Source organism: Falco punctatus (assembly GCF_963210335.1).
Source record: "Falco punctatus genome assembly, chromosome: 18".
Lineage (NCBI taxonomy): Eukaryota > Metazoa > Chordata > Aves > Falconiformes > Falconidae > Falco > Falco punctatus.
Genome location: NC_137598.1, coordinates 3,410,449 through 3,434,617, shown reverse-complemented (window position 1 = coordinate 3,434,617; position 24,169 = coordinate 3,410,449). Strand labels below are relative to the sequence as shown.

The 24,169-nt window shown below is 50.4% G+C and overlaps 1 protein-coding gene across 16 annotated transcripts in view; it reads right to left on the bottom strand.

Annotated features, from left to right (window-relative positions):
• R3HDM2 (R3H domain containing 2) overlaps window positions 1-24,169 on the bottom strand; it is a 61,514-nt gene that overhangs the window by 4,734 nt on the left and 32,611 nt on the right. For 8 of the 16 annotated variants that reach the window (XR_013924499.1, XM_080369087.1, XM_080369080.1 and 5 more), the window contains 17 exons: window positions 21,774-21,972; window positions 20,563-20,604; window positions 18,752-18,838; window positions 17,118-17,244; window positions 15,936-16,014; window positions 15,115-15,174; window positions 14,303-14,443; window positions 13,784-13,892; window positions 12,501-12,596; window positions 10,948-10,979; window positions 8,192-8,424; window positions 5,045-5,262; window positions 2,879-2,968; window positions 2,003-2,245; window positions 1,255-1,381; window positions 597-832; window positions 20-174 (listed from right to left, as the gene is read on the bottom strand). Coding sequence is in view for 15 of the 16 variants with exons in the window: in XM_080369087.1 (XP_080225213.1) it covers window positions 20-174; window positions 597-832; window positions 1,255-1,381; window positions 2,003-2,245; window positions 2,879-2,968; window positions 5,045-5,262; window positions 8,192-8,424; window positions 10,948-10,979; window positions 12,501-12,596; window positions 13,784-13,892; window positions 14,303-14,443; window positions 15,115-15,174; window positions 15,936-16,014; window positions 17,118-17,244; window positions 18,752-18,838; window positions 20,563-20,604; window positions 21,774-21,972 (2,274 nt within the window). In the remaining variant the exon portion in view is untranslated. The remainder of the gene's footprint in view (window positions 1-19; window positions 175-596; window positions 833-1,254; window positions 1,382-2,002; window positions 2,246-2,878; window positions 2,969-5,044; window positions 5,263-8,191; window positions 8,425-10,947; window positions 10,980-12,500; window positions 12,597-13,783; window positions 13,893-14,302; window positions 14,444-15,114; window positions 15,175-15,935; window positions 16,015-17,117; window positions 17,245-18,751; window positions 18,839-20,562; window positions 20,605-21,773; window positions 21,973-24,169) is intronic. The other 8 variants (XM_080369085.1, XM_080369078.1, XM_080369086.1 and 5 more) reach the window with 8 other exon arrangements.

The following is a 24,169-nucleotide window of genomic DNA, read 5'->3' as shown; positions in this document are numbered from 1 at the left end:
AAAGATACAGAAGCTTTACCTGGTGCCATTCTGCTGGGCCGTTGGGATGACGCTGTAGTAGATGGGTACACCTCCAGCCTGAAGCCCCCCCTGGACAGACTGGCTAGCTGGCACAAGCACTGGCTGCTGGAAGGGTTGCTGGACCACACTCTGGGACTCATTGGCCACCGGAACCTGTGCAGGGAGGAAAGCAGCAGCCCTATGGAATGACAGGTAAGATACAGCAGGAGCAGGGAGAACTGGCCCCTAGGAGACACCAGCAAGGTCCGTACAAGGTAGAAGAGATGCCAGACAATTGTCTACTGCAGCCCAGAGCAACCCTGCCCAGACAAGGGCTGCCTCTCCCAGCTTCCCTATGAACACAATAGCAAAGGGACCAGCCGCACTCAGTCCTCCTTCTCAAGACATGTCCCACACAGAATCAAACGTGGACGTGCCCTCCCCACGCTGGCAAGCATGCACTATCTTCAAAAAGTGAGCAAGTCTCCACCTCCGGCTCCATCACTCGGGCACAGGAACAGGGCACCTCCTACGAGGTTTCTGCAGCTGAGGCCCCTTCCCCAGCAGCCCTTCTTCAGAGAACAACTGAAGCCTACCTGGTACGAAGGCAGTGGAGTGTACTGGACCATCAGGCCTTGCATCTGGCTCCCCATACTGCTCCTCTGGCTGCTGAGAAGACCAGGGGGCTGCGCCTGCTGCACTCCCATCATACTCTGCATCTGGCCCCCCATGCTGTTCCTCTGGCTGTTGAGGAGCCCGGGGGGCTGTGCCTGCTGTACTCCCATTACACCTTGGTATGTTTGCTGCTGGTTGGACATCATTGGCTGTAAACCTGTCAGAACAGGGTTTAAATGGAGTGGCTTCCCAGCTGGCCACAGAAGACAGCCTGAGACTTGGCATATGAGGGCTCAAATCCTGCTTTGCCCCCATCTCTTGCTAAAGGGTGGGAAACGGGCTTCCCTCACAGCAGATGTAAAAAGATGCGAAGGAAACTCCTGGCTTTAAATCCACCTTGCAGCACCTCGATGCATGCTACACACTGAGAGGGAGGGAAAAGACTAGAACAGCCTTTGCAGCCAGGCCAAGTTTCCTTTGCACAGTCAAGAGGCACTCTACAGTCAGCAAGCCCGTCAAAGAGTGGGAGACAGGGAAGAGCAGCCTGGCCCCCCCCACGGTGCATGGGAGATCCTTCAGAGCCAAGGAGAGTGGCAGGAAAGGGAAACATGCCCCCTCCCCCCTTCTACACCCCCTTACCAGGCTGCTGGGACTGCTGGGGGAGCTGCTGAGTGCGCTGGGAGCTGTAGGCCACTGGGTGACTGAGAGATCGGTATTGCTGGCTGGAGTTCGGGTACTGCCCAGGAGGGTAGTAAGAAACCTGAATCTATCAGAATCAAGAGAACATGGCGATGAGAACACAGGAGGGAGTGGGACCAAGAAAGCTGGTCCCCCAGGACCAGTTTTCTCTCTCACCTGGCCTGGCTTCTGCAGAAGGAAACCAACCAGGGCTTTGGCTCTGGCCAGATGATAGCTGGTCAGGGAATCGCAGCCCCTTCCCGCTCCTCCCAGCCTCCACATCCAAGCCTTTCCCAGCACAGTAGTGCAAGAGCACAGTACGCATTATTCTCATCACAGCTCAGGGGAACAATCCTAGAGGTCATAATGCCCTGCAGGACCCCAAAGAGAGCTTAGAGGTGTCAGCCCTGAATCTGGTCACTGTCCCTCCCCCAACACCATGAGCCAGGAATGGCCAGAGGGGTCCCCGAGTAAGCGCCTTGTGAGCTCAGAGGGACAAAGGGACAGAGATCATCCTGTGCCTACCTAGCAAGGGCCTGTGCCCAGCCAGAGCTTGGACCCCTGTGTATTGATTCATCACAAATGAGCAGCAGAAAAAAAGAGGGGACCCGCTCCCAAGGAACTGCTCTCTGGACCGCTCCCCAGCAGCCCCTGGCCAGCGGCTTTGGGCTGAGGCACACATCCCCTCCAGGCTTGCGCGTGTCCTTACTTGCTGGGGAGGCTGAATGTAGCCCTGGGGCTGCAGCACCTGCTGTGTGGGGGCTGTGTGCCCTGAGGCGGAGTAGTTGGAGGTGGGGATGGGCTGCCCAGGGGTTGCCATGATGAATCCCGTCTGCTGAGGATGCTGGGAGATGAGGGATGACTGGAACATAGCAGAGGAAGGATCCGGTGCTTCCGTAGAGCCCTGCCGGCTGAGGCTGATCTGCCCAAAGGGGCTACTGAGTTCCTCGGCCTGCATCGGGGATAAGTGGGAAGGATGGAGGAGGACAGCATGTAGGACATAGCTCTGCTGAGTAGACTGCAGACCCCTTCTCCCTACTCTGTGGAGGAGCTCGCCCAAGAAGGGTCCCCAGAAAAAAGCCACAGACGAAGAGCATTCTGCGGGACAGGGGCAGGGGCATGCGAGCTGCTGGGGGGGCCTGAATGCTCAGCAGACTCTGGTGACATGTGGGGCCCCACACAGACAGAGGCAGCCCCAGCCCAGAGGCCATGTCCCATGGGGCGCGCCGTTCCCAAAAGACCCGGCAGAGACAACACAGGGGCTGACTGAGACCACAGGGCAGCTGTGGCCCCTGGACCCCAGTGCTGGGCACAAGCGTTGCTTCCTAGGGGAGCTCTGGGCTCGCCGCTTGCTTTCCCAGGCTCTACCCAAGACCAGTCACTCCAGCAGTGCCCAGCCCTGGCGGGTCCCACAGCCTCAGGCATCCCACTGCCTTGACCCCACTGCAGCACAGAGCCTCCATGAATCCCCAACCCACTGGGGTGCAGTGTCTGCGACATACCTGATTAGCAAAAGCTCACACAACACAAAACACAGCACATGAGTACAACAGAGAGAGTGCAGAAGAGGAAATGGGGTTTATACCAAGTTGTACTGCTGGGGTGGAGAGACTGGCAAGAGGACTTGGGGGCAGGAGCTTGGAGAATACTGAGCAGGCTGCAGCGCTGGGACCGGCTAAGACCAGCAGAGAAGGGAGGGGAGAGAGATTTGGGTGGGAAAAGGGCAGGGGGAGGGGGAAGGAAGATAGGAGGAAGGAGAGAAAGAAGGAACAACAAGGTTAGTCAACTGAGCCAACTGCTAACACACAGAGGGGGGCATTGCAGAGGGCTGGAAAGCACGGAGACCAGAATGGGGGAGCATTCATCTCTCTGTGAAGACACACAGCCCGGCCAGTTGCTTTGTGGAAGCTGGGAAGGCTGACCATGTCCCCAAAGCAGCTCTTGCCTGGCACGAACAGTGACACAAGTTCACAAAGGCCAGCTACGGCCAACAGCAGCAGGAGAGCCACTTCCCCCCCAGCACAACCTTCAAGTCTCTCCCACTCCACTGCCCGCTCGTGTTTGGCACCAACTCCCAGCTCTCTCTGCAGTCCTTCTTGGCCTTTCCCACAGATAAGGTCTTTTTCTTCACTCTTGCCTTCTGTAGGGGCCCCTCTCACTTTGTCACTGGGAGGACCTGCCGACTCCTAACTCAAGCACCATGTACTGTGCTTTGGGCACCAAACCTGTAACGGTCAGCACCGGACTGGTTTTTTGATCATTTGATTTGACCTTTGGTGAAACAGAAGGTGCACTCACAGGGGCGACAGCGCATTTTCAGACCTTTCACCAATAGTCAAGACATGTGAAAAAAGTTTTTCCAGGACCTAAACCATTAGAACAGACAAAGAGTATAAGATGGAAAATAAAACCCCAGCAAGACACAGTGGTCCCACACAAGCTCCAGAAGCCTGCTGTGTGTTCAAACCTCCCGCCCAGGGCACTGCGTTCTGTCCCCACACTGTGCTACAGCTCCGGACAGATGCTCCTGCTAGCCTTAGTGCTGGACCCCGGCTACCTTAGGGAGACACCTCGTCTGTAGAACTGTTTCCCTTGAGTCTCAGGATCTTCTGCAAATGGATCTACAGAAGCCAGTCCAGGGCCCAAGAACTTACAAACTCCCCCCCCATCCTCATACAGACGGCAACACACAGCAAGGAGCTGTTCTGTATTATCTGCAGTAAAAGCTGTTCGAGAAGGCTTGTTTCCTCCTCCCATCCCAGCTCACTGAAAACATTTAGAATCATAGAACAGTCCAGGTTGGAAGGGACCTCACAAAATCACCTGGTCCAATCTTTCATGGGAAAGGGAGCCTAGATAAGGTTATCTAGCACCCTCGCTGTCTAGTTGCACCTTGAAAACCTCTAGCATAACCTGCAGTTCTTTGCTGTAGGAGACATCCTAAGTAGGAGATGATGGACCAGAAAGGATCCCTACAAAACTCATAGGCAGGTGGAGGTCCAGCACTGACATGCTGCTCTGAACAGGACAGGATGGGAAGCTTCTGCAGACACTTCCCATGCACACCACCCAGCTCTGCACCTGCTGAACGCGAGGCAGATATGCTCTCCAAATGCACTCACCAGGGCTGGCTCGCACCCCTTCCCCAGTCCTGCGGTGATACAGGGGCAGCTCTTGGGCTGTGACAGCCTCAGGAGCACAAAAATGTAAGTAGGAAGGAGAGCCACGAGTGCTTTTCGGAGGGCTCTGTCCTCAGAAACAGCCCTGCAGGCTGTGGACTGGCCCGAGGAAGGTCTGGAGAATACACCCAGGCACAGCTCCAGGTCTGCCTCTCTCCAGGACATCAGGTGGCCAGCCACAGCATTTCAGCACTGGGGAGCTCAAACTCAACTACTGGTTGTGACGGTCCCTCACCAGGAGGGCAACTGGTTCCAGAACATAACCCTGCCACTCAGCAAAGGGCTACAGAGCCCTGGCCAGGAGGGCTGCTGGCCCGAGTGGACACAGCAGAGGCTGACAAGTTGAGATGTCACAGAGCATCATGATTAGGCACAGCAAGGCTCCAACCTCCTCCTGCTCTCAATAGCATGGAGCGACTATCACTCCATGACAGGCAGCAAGTGCGAGGACACCCAAAGCCCACTGGGCAAGTGTGAGTCCAGGGCACCCTGGGTGTATGCTGGCTCTGCTTCTACCTCCCACCGCACGCCCAAGGAACGTACCGAGCCCTGGACAGCGTGCAGCAACTCACCTGGGATATCATGTGGTTACTCATGGCTGGCGGCTGCTGGGCTGCAGGTGGAAGTCCTTGGGGCTGTGGTGGTGGCTGTTGGGGTGGCTGTGGTTGAGGCTGCTGGGCTGTGCAGGGTAGGAGGCCACGGCTGGGCTGTGAAGAAGGGGACTGGCTGCATGCTTCAGGGGCACCTAGTACCAAACCTTGAACAGAGAAAGGCACAGCAGGGTTGGCACCTGGGAGAGAAAAACATCGATTCATAGACGGGGAGGGCGGGGGGTAGATCCTGTCACTATCTCCTGTACTGGAGCCAGACTGTGTTCTCTGCTGTCCACACGGGAAGCTTCCACAGGGGACAGGGCGAGCAGGCTGCAGGCTAAGCCACTAGTTTGTCTCTACTTCACAGCAAACCAAGGTGTTGACACCCTCAGGACTCCAGGTGATTGCACCTCTCTCCTCTCTGTGTCCAAGTACACACACCGATCCCCCGCAGCTGCTCACAGCATCTTCTCCTCCTGACGCACGCACACCCTGCCCCACACAGGGAAGACCAGGGTACAATTCCTGTCCCAGACTACGGCCATGAAGTGCACAGCTGTTATTCCCAAGAGCATGCTCTCTTCCCTGACCCCAGCCCAGCACTCTCACTCCAAGCGGACAGCCTACACGGCGGTCCCCACGTACAGCTCTCAGATCGCTGCTGTTCTTGTAAACCTTCAATGCTACTCAGAACCGCAGGACAGTAAAGGGCCAGTGCCAGGCTCATATGATGAGCATGGCCGGCCTCTGCCCATGGGACAGGGCACGCTTGGTGCAGGTGCTGGCAGGACGGGCACAGGGGAGTAAAACTTATCTGTGTTGCAGTTGATTCTTTGGAGGAATGATCCCTCCGTCTTGTCTAGAAAGCACCAGACACAAAGTCAGGGCCTTCTATAAATGCCATGGGCCTTCTGCTGGGAAAAGGAATCTGGCCATCAACAGCAGCACCTGCCTGGTGGGGAGCTCTCTACCCCAGCATGAGGCAGAGACTACAGAAAGAGGAAGCCGCCAGATACACACATGTCAGCTCAGTACCATAAACCAGTCTGCAGAAAGAAGCTGGACAGCTGTTCCCAGTCACTGCTCAGTTCTGCAGCTAGGCATGGCCCCTGCTCGGACACCGATACACCACCGTGATTGCTTTGAGTGCTTGTCCAGAATGGAGAAGGGAGTGAGGGAATCCCTTTTCATGGCTACATAGACCCAGCACACACACATCTTTTGAGCAAAGGGCTATTGGGTGGCAGGTTGAAAGGAATTCCTTCCCATGGTAGGAAAAACCATTAGGAAGGAGTACAATGTATGCTGCAGGACACCCAGTTGGGAAGGGCTCTCCTCAGTATTTCTGTCTTGCTTCCAGAAATAAAAGGGTTGTGAAACTATTTCTTGATGCCCAGTAGCTGCTATTTAACTAATTCTGACTCCGATCTACTTCATTTCAACAGCTAATCTTCAGGCATTCTGCTAAGACATGGTGCAAAGAAGGAAGTATTTTGCTGACAGCTGCCCAGGGGGTGAATGCCGAGATGGGAAAAGAGCCCCAGATTCCTAAGCACTTCCTCCCCCACAGAATAAATATGAGGATATTGAGGGTGGTGTTTTGGGTTCCCCCTCCCCCAAGTGAAAATTCCTTTGCTCATCCCACCCCCCACCGACATTTCTAATCATTTGCCATTATATAAAGCCTGGAGAGCAATAGGTTTCTGTTCCCAAGGGAGACCTGGAGGAAAAATACAGAAAGAGGAAAAAAAAAAAAAAAAAAAAAGCAGCAGATCCTCTCTTGCTCTGCTTTGCACATGGCTGGGACAGATCTTCAAATAAGTGCTCCCATCAGCTGATGAATCAGTCCCGGAGGTGGTTGCAATAATCAGAGTAAGTGTAGCCCTGAGCACAATGGAAATAGGGTCCCAAGAGATGATGTAGGCACCTTCAAACTGCAAGATGAATGTGTGGTTTTCAAAGTTAGCCTGGGTGCTAGAACAGCAGCCTGGCTGCCTTTTTAGGGCCATCCCTTTTATTTGAAAGGATTCTTGTGCAGCAGTCTAATCGCCCACAAGCACTAATCTGCCTCCCCCCCGCACAGTGAAAACGACAGCTCTCAAGCATTTGGGGACCTGCTGCCTTCTAGTGAGAATGGAGGAAGCAGGACAGGGAGACAACACTGGATTTTGCTCATTTGATACCACACAGCAATTGCAACCAGCTACCATATGGCTCCTCAGTTATCACCGGACCATTAAAATGAGAGCAAAGACCTGTGCTGCCTCTTTCACAAATGCCTTTCACAAGCAGTCGGTTGAAAACAAAGGACTCTGCTCCCCACTGGTAGAAGGGCCGGTGCCCTGCCAAGTGCAGCACACATCCCCTCGAGAAGCTGTTGTCAGTAACAGATTACCAGTGATGCCCCACAAGAACACTCTCCATGCCTGGGCTACCCTTTGTATAGCCTCGATGGAAAAGGAAGAACTCACCTCAAGCGGGCAAAGAGACTTGTGATCCTTATTCCCTTTGGTGTTCCTGAAACCTTGAGCTGTATTCAACAGCTCTTGAGGAGCTGCAGGCCCTGCTCCCTGTTATGTTTGCTCTCAGGAGTATAGTGAATCATTTTGAGAGAACATCGTAGGCAGATACCAATTAACATGGTCTTTGTCTGAGGAGGTAAGACTGTGTCTGATGAGACAGACTAATTGGTGACACCCTTCCCCGGACCTCCTTTATCGGAAAACAAGGAAAAGTGCCAAATGGTTCACCCTGACTAAGTCTCCTTAGGCTGTGAGTGATTCTGGGGAGCAGAAAGGAACAGCAACATAACCTGGAGTACAGCAGGGGAAAGAAAACAACAGAAAACTGGTAGCTTGAATTCCAGGGTATGGGACTAAACTATGTCCTTTAACTTGGGTAACTACTAAAGGGAAGGAAAACATGACAGTGACTATTGAAAAAGCAGACGATGAACCAACTGGCGTATCCCTGCCCAGGTACCAAACACATTCAGATGATGCCAACCGTGTCCCATGTTAACCAGAATCACTGACCAGAGCACCATGAGCCCCAGTTCCCCAGCGCGAAGGCTACAGCTGCTAGGTGTCCTTTGGCAGAAGGTGTGCAGGGGAAACAGTACAGTACCTGCCCGGGATGGTCTGCTGGCAGTGCTGCCTTTGCTACTCCCGATGCTGTCCCCCCGTGTCAGGATGGAGATGCCACTGAAGCTGCTGGCTTTGGTAACAGGTGGTCGCAGGTTGCGGATGGAGCCATCTGAATCTGTGCTGCTCCACGGCCGAGGCTCCAGCGACTTTATCTCGCTCTCTGTGCTGCTCTGGCGGCTGCCTGAGGCCCGGTTCAAACTGTCCCGGTTGCCCCTGCAGAGACCAGAGGAGTTAGAGCCACCTCCAGTGGGAAGGGGCAGCGGCAGGACCTGCCTCGCCGGGGCGGCGAGCCCAGCACGTCAGCACTCAGCACCCTCCCTGGGCCACAGCTTCCCTGGGCATGCACTGTGGAGGCTCAGACACTGCTGATCTTCCTTGGCATGCGCTGAGCGCTGGCTCCTGGCCCTTTTCCCTAGCCAGACCCCGGTCTGCAAGAGATGCCAGCAGGGTCAGAGCATGACCCCTTGCTAAAACCCTTGCCTCACCGCAGGAAGCTTTTAACAGAGGCCTTGAGACAAGGCTGACTGAGATCTTGCGAGACCACTCCATACCAGCTCCATACCAGCCCTGGTAAGGCTTTCTGCCCAGCTGGAACAGCTACATGCTGGGATATTGCTGCACTCAGAGCCGTGCTCCCACTGACCACCCTCCCTCCACCTCAGGCCAGGTCTGGCCACAGCAGGACTTTACTGAGTATCAGTAAAACGTCCTGAGCAGTGAGCCTGGTTTATCAGGCCTGCTAAGGACCGTAAGCGCAGTAACGGGTTCCTGGGCCTTCACTGGGGAGGAATGGTGAGGAAGGCAACACTGGAAGGGATGGATGCTCATGTAGCACCACAGGCTGAGCCTGGCAGCACCTCCACGCAGTTGTGGAGGGGAAAAGACAGGCTTGGAAGGAACTTCTGAGGTGATAACCTGGGCTGCTGGAAGCATGCGAGAGCCGAAGAAAATAATCTCTTGGAAAACCGGTATGATGGTTATATCCCTAAAGAGGTGAAGGAATTGGACTGTGCAGCCTCAAATGCCAAATTACAGTTGCCCTAACAAGCACCACTGTCAAGCTCTTGGGCTCCCTCCAACCTAAACTCTGAAGGCTGCTCCTGGGGATGTTCAGAGAGGAAGGGGCAGGTTTGTGTGGAGAAGGGGCATGTCACGGCTTCTGTTCTGACTCAGCTGCAAACCTGGGTTCCCTGAGAACTCAGACCCCCCTATCAAGCTGACTACTGCTAACCCAGCAGCATAACGGCGCTGCTTTCCCTACAAATGCTCTCCAAACTCTAGGCATGCTACCACACCCTGGCTCTCAGAGAGCACTGCCCTAGCAACTTCAGCCATGCCCTTCTCTCCATCAGCCTTACTACGGACTGTTTCCAAGTGCCTCCACCAGTAGAGAGCTCTCTGCAATCAGACCTGTGCTTCAGCAGCATTAATACAGGACTTCCAAGCGAGTGAAACAGGCAGCTGTACAGCTCTGAATGTCAGCCTTTGAGGGCACCGAGTCTCTGGAGTTCACACAGACATCACCTCCAGCACCACCAAGGGAACCCCAGCCTCCTCTTGTCTATGGAGACAGAGCTTGTCTATCTCCATTCAGAGCTCAAAGTGGTCCCGAAGCCCACATATCCTCCTTCTCCCCACTATGGGAACCACAAAACAAAGACAGCAGGTTAACCAAGCTCTTTAGGGACTGGGCACAACAGTCAGAGAAGCTCCTAGCGCAGCCCTGGCTGCAACTCAGCTCCTGAAGCTGCAATCGCATCAGCAATGGTTTTTTGGCCACTTGCTGGGTGAGTTTTACTACAGCCCCATGGCTGATCTGAAAATAATAACCCCTGCCTTGAACACCACTGCCACATGCAGATGCCAGGACACAGTCCCCGTAACTGCACTAAGGACACGGAATTTTCCATGCCTGTGTCCCTCCAAGGGCAGCCTGAGCCATGTGATGGACTGAGGAGAGGGGCAAAGCTGTTCCTACACTTGCTTAGATCCTGCTGTCCTGTTCATACACATCTAGAGATGCTTCATCTCTAGAGCTTTGGCTATCAAACAAGACGGCAGTGGGCATTCCTTATCCTCAAACTTTCAGCCCCCTCCTGCAGCAGGGGTATGCGCGAAGCAACTTGTCAGGCTAACTCCATCCTTCCAGCCCTTTAATCCACAGGAAAACTACTTAATAAGAAAATGCTGCTCAAGCATGTTACCAGTGCCCTCTGCAGCATACTCTAGTTGAAATGGAAGCCCGAGATGCTTCATTGCCACCATTAAGTAATCCAGCCTTTATAATCAGGGATTAGGGACAACCCCACCTTATCTGGATGCTGATCCTGTCACTGTAAGAGCAGGGCCTTTCCTACCCTTGGGAAACAAGAGACTGGCTTGAAAACTTCTGGAAACCTCTGGCTTCCCCACTCCTCCCTGCCATTCCCACCTTCCGCCCCTCCATTTCAGTTGATGAATCAGCAAAAAAGGACTCAGAAATTGATGTTGCAAAAAATACAACTGGAGTAACTTCACAAGCAGCCATGCATGGGGCAAACTTACTCAGCAGGACAATGTACAATATAAGTCACACAGAGATACCTAAAAATCTGTCTCCGTTTGTGAGAACTAGAAGAAAAGCCTTCTTTGGAGATTCTGTCGGTTAACATCAGAAAAAAAGCATCATTATAGAGTCATGCAGTCCTCTGTAGAGAAAGCCAGAGACACAAACAGTGTCTGCTCGACAGTACTAACCTGCTGTCAGTGAGATATCCATTCTGGCCAGTCTGGAAGCACGGAAAGGACATGAAGATGGGAAGGAAAGAAAAGGGAGACTTAGTAACTTTGAAAGCAACAAACACAGGCAATTTCAAAGCAAAGAGGAGAAAAGCACTAACAGTATGGGACTCAGACACAGTCTGTGTTGCGCATCAGTTACATGGTCACTCAGGAGTCTTGCTGAGCCTTCTGCACAGCAGTCCCATTTGGTTCTCCATCCAGGCCCATTAGGAACTGCTCCTGACACCTGCAAACCTGCTCTTTTTCAAGAGTTTGCAAATCTGAGTCCTCAGCTCCCTGCTTCATTGCTCTAAGGCAGGCTTGACAGTAGCTTTGTCAATGGAACCATCAAGGCCAGACATACAAGGGTCCTTGTTTGCTAAATGCAGGCACAATTATCAGAGCCATGAAAAAATAGGCAGGGGGCTCAAAGCCAGCCCAGCCCACCCTGTGACAGTCACCCCTGCCTCTGGAAGTCAGACGCACAGCGCTGCCTCAGCCCATGAACACAGCGCAAGGGTAAGTACAAGCCCACTCAGCGTTGCGCTAACATGGGGCAGCACCTGCTCTAGTCCAGGTCTACAGGCAGAACTGCTTACTAATGTGTCTGGATGGCCTTGGGCCTGTGCATGTAAGACAAGTCCATGATCACAACTGGCTGGAGAGTCATCAGCTGAAGCTTGGTGACTTGACTAGGGACTCAGGTCAGTGGCTGCCTTAACGTCCTCCTTGGGCAGGCACATGGCAATTCCCATTAGGACAAATGAAAGGTGTCGTCCCCAAGACGCTCAAAAGCAGCAGGCAAGGAGCTGGACTTTGAACATGATCCACGGCAGATGGGCACTTGGAATTGTCCCTGATTCCATCATTTGCCACCTGGCATAGCATGGAGAGCTGCCTCCAGCTGGCAGACAGTACTCAACACAGCAGAGCACAGCAGCCTCTCTGAGCCAGACGTGAGCAAGGAACACAGCTCCGGCTTAGAGGAGTTCCACGTAGGGAGCAGAGATCTCAAGGAAGCAATAACCAAGCTGGACACTTTGTAAGAAAGACAAACGTACTGCCCAGATTCATCTTGTAAAGGCACAGAGCCCTGCCTGATACTCCAAGGCCAGCACTGCTTGGTCAGGAGGTTGAAGCTGCAGCACTGGAGAGAAGCTGGGGGAGACAGCTGCTGCTCCTTTCGGGTTCATCGACCGATTTGCTATTCATCCCAGAAATGCCACTGCACAAGCTTATAATCTTGCTGGGCAGCAAGGAGCAAAACTGCCTCCTGTCAGTCCCCACGTCTATTGCCCCCTGAAACAAGCAATTTAGGGAAGGAGCAGACTGGTGAGTGGAGGTGTGGTCTCTCTATCTCAGTGTCTTAGACATCTTTGTTAGGAGCTGGAATTCAGTGGTAGATACCAAGAATACTGGGAAATTTGCAGAAAAGGCAATGACGAGATCTGACCTCTGAGTATACTCAAGGACACCTTCTGCCACAAAGTTCCAGGAGGGTACCTGGCAAGTGAGTCATCCAAGCTTACCTCTCGTGCAAATATCCGCTCCCTGACCCGCTGATACTCTTCCTCTCGCTCTTCTATAGATTTGCTCCTTCTCCCATCCTGCAAGGGGAGTCTCATCTGAAGGGACAAACACATCTCAGCGGGTCAGCAGTTGCCAATGGGAGCAGGGGGCGCAGTCAGCTGCTGATATTTTTACGTAGCAGTGTAAGTGGATGTGGATTACGGAGTGTGTGCATGATGCCTGGATGCAATGACACAGCCTCTGCCTTTGAACCTACCTTCGGGACACCTATGTCTAGGGATGAACATCCTGGAGGTCTTAGTGCACTCCACCTCCTGGATCAAGCACAACCACTCTGCCTGAACTCTGTCTGATTCGGAAAGGACAGATCAGGAATATCACCATGTGCTTCTGAAAGACAATCTGTTCCCAGGGGTCAAAAGCTAAAGGCCACTCTTTGGAGCACATGCCAACACAGCAAACTCCTGCTCAGTCATGGATTCTGTGCTTCATGGGTAGCTGCATCACCTGCAGAGTGCCACCACGGGGAAACCAGAAACTGATACTGATTGCAACGACCAGCTCCCCATCCTGACGACTTAAGTTCAGAAACATGACCCAAAGCAAGGGATAGTGGTATGCTGGGGTGATGTAAAGATGGGAGCTACAAGAGCAAAGAGCATGAGATCCCTGGTGAAGAGGTCTCCTGTCTCTTGCCCCGTTTTTGATGTTCAAGATTCTGTCTGACACAGGCTGGGAAAACAGCCCCAGATGAACAAGCTAGCTCTGTGTTACGGGTGTGGTGCCACCTGTGACAGCCCAAAGGCAGCCAGAGATTCAGGAGGGATTTTAGCTCCGATGACTGGCAATGCTGCTGAGCTCAAAGCGTTTCATTTTGCCGATGGTTTCCTTCCAGCAGCACTGCGAGGTCCTGATGACTTCACAGCTTGACTCGCTGCAAGCCCCGGGGAGGGGTGGGAGAGATGCTTGGCAACACTCAGCTCTGGGGCATTTCCAAGGAAACCTTAGCAAAAGGCTTCACCTTAAAGCCTGGCCCAGCCACCAGTCGATATTCAGGGTACAGAAAAGTACCCCCCATAGAATCCACACAAATTCTTCATGTATTTCCACAGTATTCTGTGAAGTTTTCATGATATATCTAGATGCTGCTGCTTGGGTGGGGTGGAAGCTTCTATTAAAGGTTACTGCAGGAAACCCAAGAGAAATTTAGAGTTGTTCTCATCTTAGAAAAGTCACACTTGACTTTCACAAAGTATGCATATAGCCCACTGCCAGCCCTTACCTGATTATCATCTCGGTCCATGCTGGTATCATCTCGTTTTAGAATAAATCTCTGCGGGAACTCTGCATTCTTCTCATCTTTGATGTGCTCAGAGAACCTCTGCTCAGGGCTGCAGGAAGAACCAGACCTTGTTAGAAGGGCAAAAATAGACCTAGAACTGTCTTTCTAAATATCTCTGCTGTTGCTTTGCAGGGAGTGAGAGGGTGTGCAAAGATGTTTGTTCTGTTCAACCTCTCCTCTGTCTGATGGCAACAAGAGCTCCTGCCCCTTCTCTGAGAACTAAAGAGAGCTAGGAAGGGTTGCAAATACATATGCTTAGGACTGGAAGTAAAGGATTCTTCTCTTCTAGAGAGGGGACCTGCCCTTCTCATGCAGGCAAAAAAACGCGGTGTGGAATCCACCCTGCTCTGGACCATGCCAGGGCTCTGTGTCTGTGGGTGTCTGGGAGTCACGTAGCACCATGCAGGAATGGGAAGGGGATGCCAGCCCAGTTGTTCTCCCTCCCTCCCTCCCCCTTACATTCGTGTGTTACTGGTCTTGTTGATAATGACCGCCTTCCCGGTTTGGTCAACGTTATGGTCCATGCCAAAGTAGGCAGCTACCCGGTGCAGCAGCATCCTATGGTATGAGGTCATCTGAGGGAACTTCTTAAACTGATTGCTGAGGAGGGAGAAAGCATTAGAATTGGGAAGACCTTGAAACAGACAATGATAATCTGACACCAAAAGAGAGATCAAGGTCAGAGATGCCTTAACTAGATCAGACCATGCCACCAATCCCGAGCAGTCAGTCCTGACTCAAGTGCTGCTTCTCACACCGAGTGTGATCATGGGCTTACACTGCTCTGCTAGACAGAGCTGGGCTGATTCAAGGGCTCAAGCTGAACAGGCCCTTCCTGAAACAAGACCAGCTTGTGCAGAAATCCGTGTTTGTTTTAAAGCAGGAACAGGAGCCCAGGAGCCAGAATTAGTACTTACACTGCGACTTCCCTGATCCTATTAGGTAAAGCAGTTTGTAAGCTCTGCCTAGTCTATCTCACATTCTGGGATGTGAATCCTGCTCCTGGTTTCTCCACCCCAGTTTATGCTAGTAAGAGCAGCACAATGGCACTGATCGCCTTCACAGGAGGATTATGGTGTTAAAGCAATTGATACTCGACCAATATGACAGTCAGGAACCCTCTGTAGGGACAAAAGGGGGCGGAGGATGAAGTCGAGAATGGGCTTCCCAACCAGTGTGTCCAAAAAGACTCCCTTCTCCCTTGGGTACCCAAGCTCCTAAATGTACGTTACAAACCTCTTTTGCTTGACACAAACTTGATGATCACTTACTTGTTATCAGTAATAAATTCCAGAATCTCCTGTTCTAACTTTAGTAGCATCATTCTGTCCCTGTCAAGGAAAGAAAAAAGAAAAGGCCACTTTTAGAGACAGTGAAACCCAGCTTTCTCTGCTCGGTACCACCCTCCCTGCAACAGAGAAAAGTCACAAATACCTGGAGCAAGCAACATTATTAACCAGGCTTCAAACATCCTCCACAGGAATGAACTGAAAAACTCCACATTTTTTCATATATAGTAAATTAATTGCCAGGTTTTTTTCAGTTTAAAGTTGTTGTTTTGCTAACAGTGCTTGGTTTTTGGTAATATTGAATCTCTGCTCTGCTGGAAGCTTCACTGGTAGAGACTCCAGCTTTGCTATTCCTATCCCAGGGTTTGGCTTGATTACATTTGTTACTGACACAGCAGCAGTTCCTTTAGAGGCTGGTATTTGACAATCATTTATAGAAAGGGTTTTAAAGCAATCAAGATTCCTTCCTGCTTGCATTCAAACAAATTATTTTCCCTCTTTTTCTCTCTCTGTAACACACAATTACATGTTTTGATTGACTGCAGTATATAAAATTACAGTTGTGCTTTTTGTTTTGACACTGCCCCAGCCCTAGTAGCACACTCAATTTCAAAAAGTAAAACACATTTTCAGGTACTTTCTGTCGTTGCTGTAGTCCCCCCTCCTCCCAAGGCACATGAACACATACGTACACACATGCACACAAACACCACAAGTTTAAGAGTCAATCAAAGCAGCATCAGTCGCCAGGTACTCCCTCCCTTAACTCCATCAGCAAGTAGTTTTACTGCCTAGGGACCTACCGTGGGTTTTTTTTCAGTGTATTTACTAAAAATTCATGCAAATCTATTCCAGTGGAGTCTGTATATTCCTGGCTGGAATCTGAAACAACAACAGCAGCAGAGCAAATTAACAAAACACTGCAACAGAGCAGACTGAAGGGGTGTGTCTTGCTACATGCATGAGGATGACATCCCCACACTGCTGCCAGAGGAAACCCAGTTTCATTCTCAGCATCGACTCTTCACGACAGGAAGAGAGGAAGAAAAGCCCACCTTGTCACAGAACTGCACAGCCTGGCACCCGTACGACCTGGGCTCTGAATGCAACCTCTAGGTCAAGTTTCTCAATCTGTAAAATAGGGACTGTATCCCCCGTATACCCTTTTCCCTGTGGGCAGCAGGAGGGTCAGTACGGTACACACATGGCACTAGGAGCACAAGGGCCCGTCAGGAGGATGCCAGAGAGCGAGACCTGATCCGTTCATGGAAGGAAACCTTGCCCCTAGAACCAACCACTCGGAGCACACTCTGGATATTCCACGCTGGTACAGGAGGCCCCTGCTAGTGTAGTATACCGTAATTTTGTACAAGCAACTTCTGCACCTTTGATCCTGCAAGCTATTTAACTGGAGAGCCCCACTGGCCCCGTTCCTCCCCTCTCCCCACATCCTTTTTAATTTAAAAGTCATCACAGAAAAAACAGTAACTGAATTTGCACTGCTGCAGAGTTCCTGTCTGTACAAGGATTCAGATGCAATTTGCTCAGCAGATTAAATGTGTACCTTTTAGCCGCTTCTATGCCCCAAAATCATAAACGTAGGATCATACAACAGCAACTCAACTCATCTCCTTGCAACCTCACATCTTGCCACCTATGGCAGGTTTTTTAAAATCAAATCTAAACTGAAAGTAAAAGTCTATACAGTGGGTCTTCTTGGGTTTGCACTTGGACATTTTAAAAGCCACCAGATCACTATAAACCATGCAGGAAGCCTGCAAGTCTACTGGGGTACATGCCAATCTAGAGGCCATCCCCACCCCCCATCCCCCCCATGCTCTGCTCCAGAAAAGACGATATAAAACCGACACATTCCTGAGCAGTCACCAGCAGAGATAACCCCTCTGCTTCCAACTGTACCACTGGCCAGCAGAACCCTCAAAGGCAGCAAGACAGGACCGGCCCTGTTCAAATGAGCACCTGACCTCGAGACAGCATTTTCCTTGGTGCCTTTTCTTTATTCTTGTCTTTTTCTTCTTTCTCAGCCCCATCTTTCGTGGACTTTTCCTCTTCCTTGTCAGAGGGGCAGCTAATGTGCAACTGAATGATGTCCTGGAACAAAACAAACGAGGCTGGTCTGAGTCACTTGGACACTCTCTGGAATTGCTGCCGTGGCTGGAGATGTTGGCAGCCAAGAGAGGCACCGTGGAAAGGCAGGGGATTCAGGTCACAGGTCTCAGAGACATTTCATACAAGACCCCGTTCTGAGAGCAGACAAAGCAGTTTCTCTCCCCACCCTCCTCCCAGCCAGAAGCCTTCAGCAGGCTCTGAGGAGACTCTCAACATTTGTCACTGCTGGAAACCTGCCTCGCCTGGATCACCTCGGAATCTAACTCACATGCTTCCCTATTTGAAGCTGATAAAATGCTGTTACATTTTGGACTCAGGAGTGCCTAAGGTGAGGTAGGTCCTGCACCGTTTCAGTAAGACTCTACTGTCTAACCTGGGAAGAGAAAAGGACATGAGGAGAAAACAATACACAGCAAAAAGCCTGTGTGGTGTGATGAGTGGTCCGTGTGCCACACAGGGCTTTCTGATGTGTCTTTTCATCTCCTCTCTTGAGTTGCAACTGCCCAGCATGGCCTGAGGATTCACTCTGCTCCATGGGAAGAAACATTAAAACACCTGTAGGATTGTCAAACATCAGATGATGCGCTGCTAAAATTCAAGTTAAAACTGACTATGAGACCACAAGCCTTTCCCCACCCTTCTGCCTTTATGCTAGTACAGTTCCGTGGCACCACAATACATGCTTATGGTTTAAAAGTCCTCCTGGTGACCCTACTGTACTAAGTGACAACCAAACAAAAGACAGGAGAGCAGCCTCTGGAGCCGGGAGCCTCAGCAGAAGGAAGGCTTAGAGGCCAGGTACCCTACTCACAAGGGCATGGAGGTCTGGGCAGCACTCAGCCCTGGCACAGGCCAGGTTTGTCCTCGTCAATGGGAAGCAGTGTTGAGGTCTCTCAGCTAGCACCCCAGACCTAAGCTGGTGACTCTGCATGGTGCAGTACTACACCAGCTCAACAAAGATGGGCTGTAGCTAGCATACACAGCACCATTCTGTGTTTCTAAAGCTTGTGTGGGCAGAGAAAGCTCAACCCATCTGCTCTTGCCGGGGCAGACAGGTTCTCTGTGCCTCCCTGACTGCTGTCCACCTTCAGACTTCAGCTTCTCTGTCACAGCCCACAGATGGGGGATTATCCCTGCAGAGCCTATGTATCGCTTCTCTGTGAGCTGGCTGTTTGCATAAAAACTTGCCCCAAACGTGGCCAAAACCCCAGGGGCTTTGTGAAGGCAAAGTGCCATTCCATTTCTAGGGGCATAAGCCTGCCCAGCTTGAGTAGTTGTGGGTGCCCAGCGAGTTGATGCAGATGATTCCTCGTAAGAGAAGGGTTGTGACCGCACACATAAGAGCAGCGCTCACAGGAATGACCACTTCCTTCAAAAGCAGCCTCTTGCGGGAATTTTTGGGCACAATTCCAGGACAGAACATTACTTTTAGCAAGACGTGGATTTTCTGGGCTTCCACGGGCCATAGCTTGTCTCATTCTAGGCTTACCTGGGTCTCCAGCAGCCCGTCTACAAAGGGACTAGACGATTCTTCACATACAGCCAAACTCCTAACCAGTTTAAGCTTTGAATTAGACTGGAGAAGGAAAAGAAAGAGTACAGTTAAGACACCTCAGTCAAACTGCACACACTTAAGTAGACGCTGCTGCATTACCAAGCCACTCATGCAGTCACTGTTAATTACACTGCTGAAAAGGAGGACTACCAAGCCAGCTTCTTGCAGAAAACAGTAATATACAAAGGCCTAGAGTCCTAGAGCAAATCAGTTATTTTCTTCCTTCAGCCTTTGATTAAGATTTGAACTAACCACATTTTAGGTGAGAAAGTTCATTGCCTTAATTCATGCACTTTTTGACCTCTTCAGCCAGAGCAATCCCACCCTCTTCCCTCCTGGCCACAATTAAAACCATTAACAAAGGATATAGCTGAAACCAATCATTTTATTGTTTTGTTAGGATGTGAAGATTGTTACTGTTCTTAACTAAAAGGGTGTCATCCCATTTACACCTTGTCTCTCTGACCTGATACCTTTGGTTATTTTGGGTGATGTAGTAGTGCTTAGGGAAAATGCTTAAAATAAAACCTACACTTTTAGGACTCTTGGCAAGTTGACTCACTTGGGTGACAAACAGGAAAAAAAAATAAAAATCAACCAGTCATATGAGATCCCAGGCAGCATCAACAATACGGCGAAAGACCTGAGGTGCACAAACACATTCTGCCCTAGGTATGGACAGGGCAGGAACTGGAATCACAGCCTGTTCGGGTACTACACAGAGTCCTGGCCTTTAAGACCAAATAGAACCATTAGAATATTTTTTCTGAATTCTCTGTAGTTCATAAGCAGCACATCTCTCATACATTACCTTCAATCAAACCCAAACCCAGGCGGAACCCCTGTTACAAATTTAACTGGTCCCCCCCAGCTTCCATACCCTCAGGGCTGAACTGTCTTCTTCATCTGGGTTTGAACTTTTGTGAAAGAGGAAAAAAAAAAAACAAGGGGGACAAAGAACGATGGACCTTCATCCTCCCAATCACAGTTTTAAAATCAAACCCTGAACAACCTAGTCAGACGTCACAGCTGGCCCTGTTTTGAGTCAAAAAGTTTCATTCAAACCAAACGGATCCTTGTGGGACTAGATGGACTCCTGAATTACGCTATATATCTATAACAGCCATGAATTTTCCAGGTGTGGCAACTTTTGGTAGTTATTATCAAAATTTGCAAAGAAAACCTGGGGCTAAGACTAAGAAAGGTAAAAATAGAAATAATAATAAAAACCCCATCATACAATGGCTGCATTTTTACCCCAAGATTTTGCCTACAAACAACATTCTAGAACAGTGGTGTCCTGGTGCTTGTTACTAGCAAAAGTTTTGGATTTGCTAACATACATATGTGCCATTGTTATGGCAGATAATGTGGTATCCCCTGAAAAAATGGGCCTTACGTGAAACCAGACAGTTACACCTAACTCTGGTTTTTAACTGGAGGGTGTAACAGCCGAGTGCACTGTGCTGTCCCTCCAGCAACACCTCCAAATTTCATTTCTGGTGTTTTGTGTGCTGGGGGGAGGACAGGTATGGCAGTTAGCAGCAGCAAACAGTTCCCTCATGGGTAAGCGTGCGTTAAAAAGGAGCACTCGTACTCCAGTGCATGGAAAGTTACTGTCCTTGAACCATCACGCCCTGCATGTTGCTTCTGGAGAGAAGAAAGACTTCTCAACCGTCCTAAGGCTGGGATAACAACTCAGCTTGGAATGGCCAGAAGAACAGGATTGTCAGAAGAGGTCATACCTTGGCTCTTTTTCTGGCATGTCCATGACTTGAAGTTCGTCTCTGTGGAGAAAGCAAAGAGCAGGCAGGAAGCTTAATCTGAATGTGCACACTGTAAATGGTATTTGCCATGCAAGGCAGCACAGCACCGAGCGTGTAAAGTAACTCCGAAGAAAATCTCTACCCGACAGCAATGGAAGCACGTGCGAATAGGAAGACCTGGCGAGCTGTCCCGTCAGGCCCCAGGTGGGCAAAAACTGCTTAAGAAACTTCATGCGGATTAGACCCAGTTCCTGTTTCTGGCAGAAGCAGTACGACCGTGGGATCACAGGGCTTGCAGGTGGAAATGGGAAAATGGGAAATGGGAAACTTCTAAATGGGAAAACTAGAAGTCTAGCATTCCTGGGACACGAGGAAGGTTCTAACACAGTGGATCATAACAGATGCAGTGCTGCTCTGATTTAAGACACAGAGTCATCTCTTAACCCTACCTTCTAGGAAACCTTTCCCCATCCCACATTACAAAGCGACTAAAGTCAGGCTCTGAGCAACACTAGTGTCTGCTCATGCCGTGGTTGAACAAATCTGGCAACAGCCACCAGCTTTAAATGCAGAAGCACTCAGCAGGTTGTTGTTGAGGGTGGGCACTTCTTCAAGCTCAACACTAAGCCAAAAGCACATGCGACAGGAGAGCAGAGCAGCAGGAATGAGTCCCAGCACTGTCCAAATGATGCTTGCCCAGATATTTTTTTTCCTTGCTGAAATGAAATCCCAAAACATTCACTTCCTATTTGGGCATTTTTAACAGCAGCGGAGCAACAGCCAGGCTCCATTCTTGAAATTAAGCTCTCCCTAGGATGCCTTCACTTAACATTATGTCACTAACTGATCCTTGGGTCAAAGAAAGGAGTAAGAGCAAGGTAACAGCCATGGGACCAGAACCTAGGGACTGAGCACAGGTGCCCCCAGGAGCACACCAGTCTCATTTTCTCTCAGACTCAAAGAATATCTAAATTACACCACTCTGAGCAGAACGGAATTAGCTAAAGAGAGCACCCTGTGAACAACACAGTCTGTACGGCATGGTTATCCCCTTGGGAGGTGGGAGCACAGGCTTTCAGAAGGGTTAGCTTCCTTTCAGAAGGGTTAGCAACTAGCTTGTGTTTGCAAGTACGAGAGGGTCCAGCTCTGCAAGCCAGCAGGAGGGACTACCCACTTCTCTGCACACCTACCTGAGATTCCTGGCGCACGCTGACATCCTCCCCACCGTCCTTCTCCACCTCCTCCTTGCTTGGTGACCTGGATACATATTTGGTTTTGTTCACGGATTCCTCAACCACCTTTTTTTCAGACTCCTTCATTATTTCCAGAGACTCCTGTGCTGTGTTGCTGTTTGACATCTTCAGAGCCCTGCAACGTAGCAACGGGCACCTGCCGGACGAGGTGACAGAACGGGTAGAAGAAAGTCAGGGGGTGGAGAAAAGTTTCGATCTGGAACATAAACTCTTGCACATATAGATTGTAACTTTCTTGTAACTCATCTTGTGCACAAAGACCTCAAACTAAGCACTCCAATAACAGCTGACCCACTCATCCCCTTGGATGCAGCCCCCTGCAGCACCTGGCTCAAGGGGACCTTGCAGAAGATCGGTGATTCTCACCAGGACTCTGGAGACACTTGCAGGGCTGAACAAAGCCTCCCAAGTTACACAGAGATCTCCAGTGCAGGCACTCTGCCCTCTAACTTCTTCATGAGGGTAGTCCTAACACTAGCAAACATCCAGCAGGTGAAATAAGCTACCAAAGGATGCATGCTCTGCCCCAGGACAAAAAAACCCAAACCAAACCAAACAAAAGCCAACACCCAACCCCCCTGCTTTCTCCCCCCAAATCCCAGCCCAGTCCTCCTTGCAAGGAGTCAAAATTTCAGTGAGAAAACAGCCTCGGATCCCAGACATTGCTCTGGTTCTTCCTGTGAAATAAGGTAATCCCGGATACCTTCTTTCTAGCTGCCCATGGTTAGATACTTCAGGAAAAGTGGCAGTCAAACAATAACACTCAAATTACAGATCAAAACAAAAAAAAACGCTTCCCGACAAAGTTGCGCTTAATTGCTTCCTTTTGACTAGCGAGAACACAGGCAGCCCACAAAGACCCTGAAACCACCTCCGAATTAGAGCGGAACCTAGACAGGGCAGCAACATGCGCCTCAGTCTGCCGACAGTCTTAAATGCGAGCAATGAACACGTCACACACCCGTTCATCAAATTAAGTGTTAATTCCAAACTGATTGCCTAGAATTGAAACGTCGGCCCTCTCAGCTAACTCAGAGCAGGCTTATTTGAGCTTAAGTGAGGGCTAAACCAGCTCATGTAGGACCACAGAGGGATTCTGGTACTGAGCAGCACGCTTGCAGAGACGCTGCCTGCGCAGAACCCAGTGTTCATCCTGGTGACAGATGAGGAGGCTGGATAAAGGCTGAATAAAAGGCAGGCCCATTGAGACAAGTTTCCAAAAAGAAAAGGGGAAGCCTAAATTTCAGAGAGGCTCAAACAAAAGGTCTGGGCACTGGAAAACACAGAGGATGTTTAGCTTGTTTTATTAATTACTTTGGCAAAACATGGCCAAAAAAAGTCAGATCTCACAGAGATTTATCGACTCTTGGCTCTGTATGGGAACTAATATTCATTAACTAATTCAACTTCATTCCCCTTTAATTTGTGGGGCTGCTGAACATAAAGCATGTATTTGACTCTTACCGCAATTATTGGAATCAGTTCCAGATACAGAAAGGGAGAGAACACAATCAACTGCTTCTAGTGCATGGATCCTTACAGGGATTTATAACAAACTTTTAAAGGCATCCAGGGCAGATGCCCTGTTGTGAATGGGAAATGCTGTGCAGGGCTGCAGCCAGAGGAACCATGGTACCATGCAGCAAGTGTGCCTGGAGATGTCAGCACTGCGCTGGATCAAAGAGAGAGGACGGGATGCTTAGCGACCGAAGGAGGAAGCTATCATCACCTTACCTTTCCTGCACACCTACCATCACCTGTTCTAGACTCGCGATGAGCTTTCCCTGAGCAGTAAGACACAATGCTGTCAGTTCAGAGTCACAGATGGGAGAACCAGGAAAGGAAAGAGTTACTTAATCCAAGGCCTCGATGAGTAAGCGGCACCTTGAGGTTGTGTGGGAAATATTCCTGTTGACCCCAAGTAATTCACAGAAAAAGGGTGCAGGAAAAGCAAAAAAAGGTGGCACAAATGAAGCTGACAGGGCCGCACTGTCCTGTTTAGGCACAGGAACCAGTAAGTTTCAAGACAGACACATGTACCCCATAGCAGAGTGACTGTGGATGCAAAGGGTTGAGATAAGCAAGCAGATACAGCCCAGCACTGTATGAAAACAAGTGATTTTTCACTAAAAGGAACCACTGGAAGATCCCAGCCACTGTTGATGCATGTTCACTCTGGATTAGGAAGGTTACAAGAAACCCACTGTTAATTCTGTAAGTAACTTCCCATGTAGCACACCTGAAGCGTTAAGGTGAGCACACAAGGGGCCAGCAGGCTCTTCTCACCCGAGGGGCAATACTGAACACACACCACTGGGCAAGAGCCCCGTGTC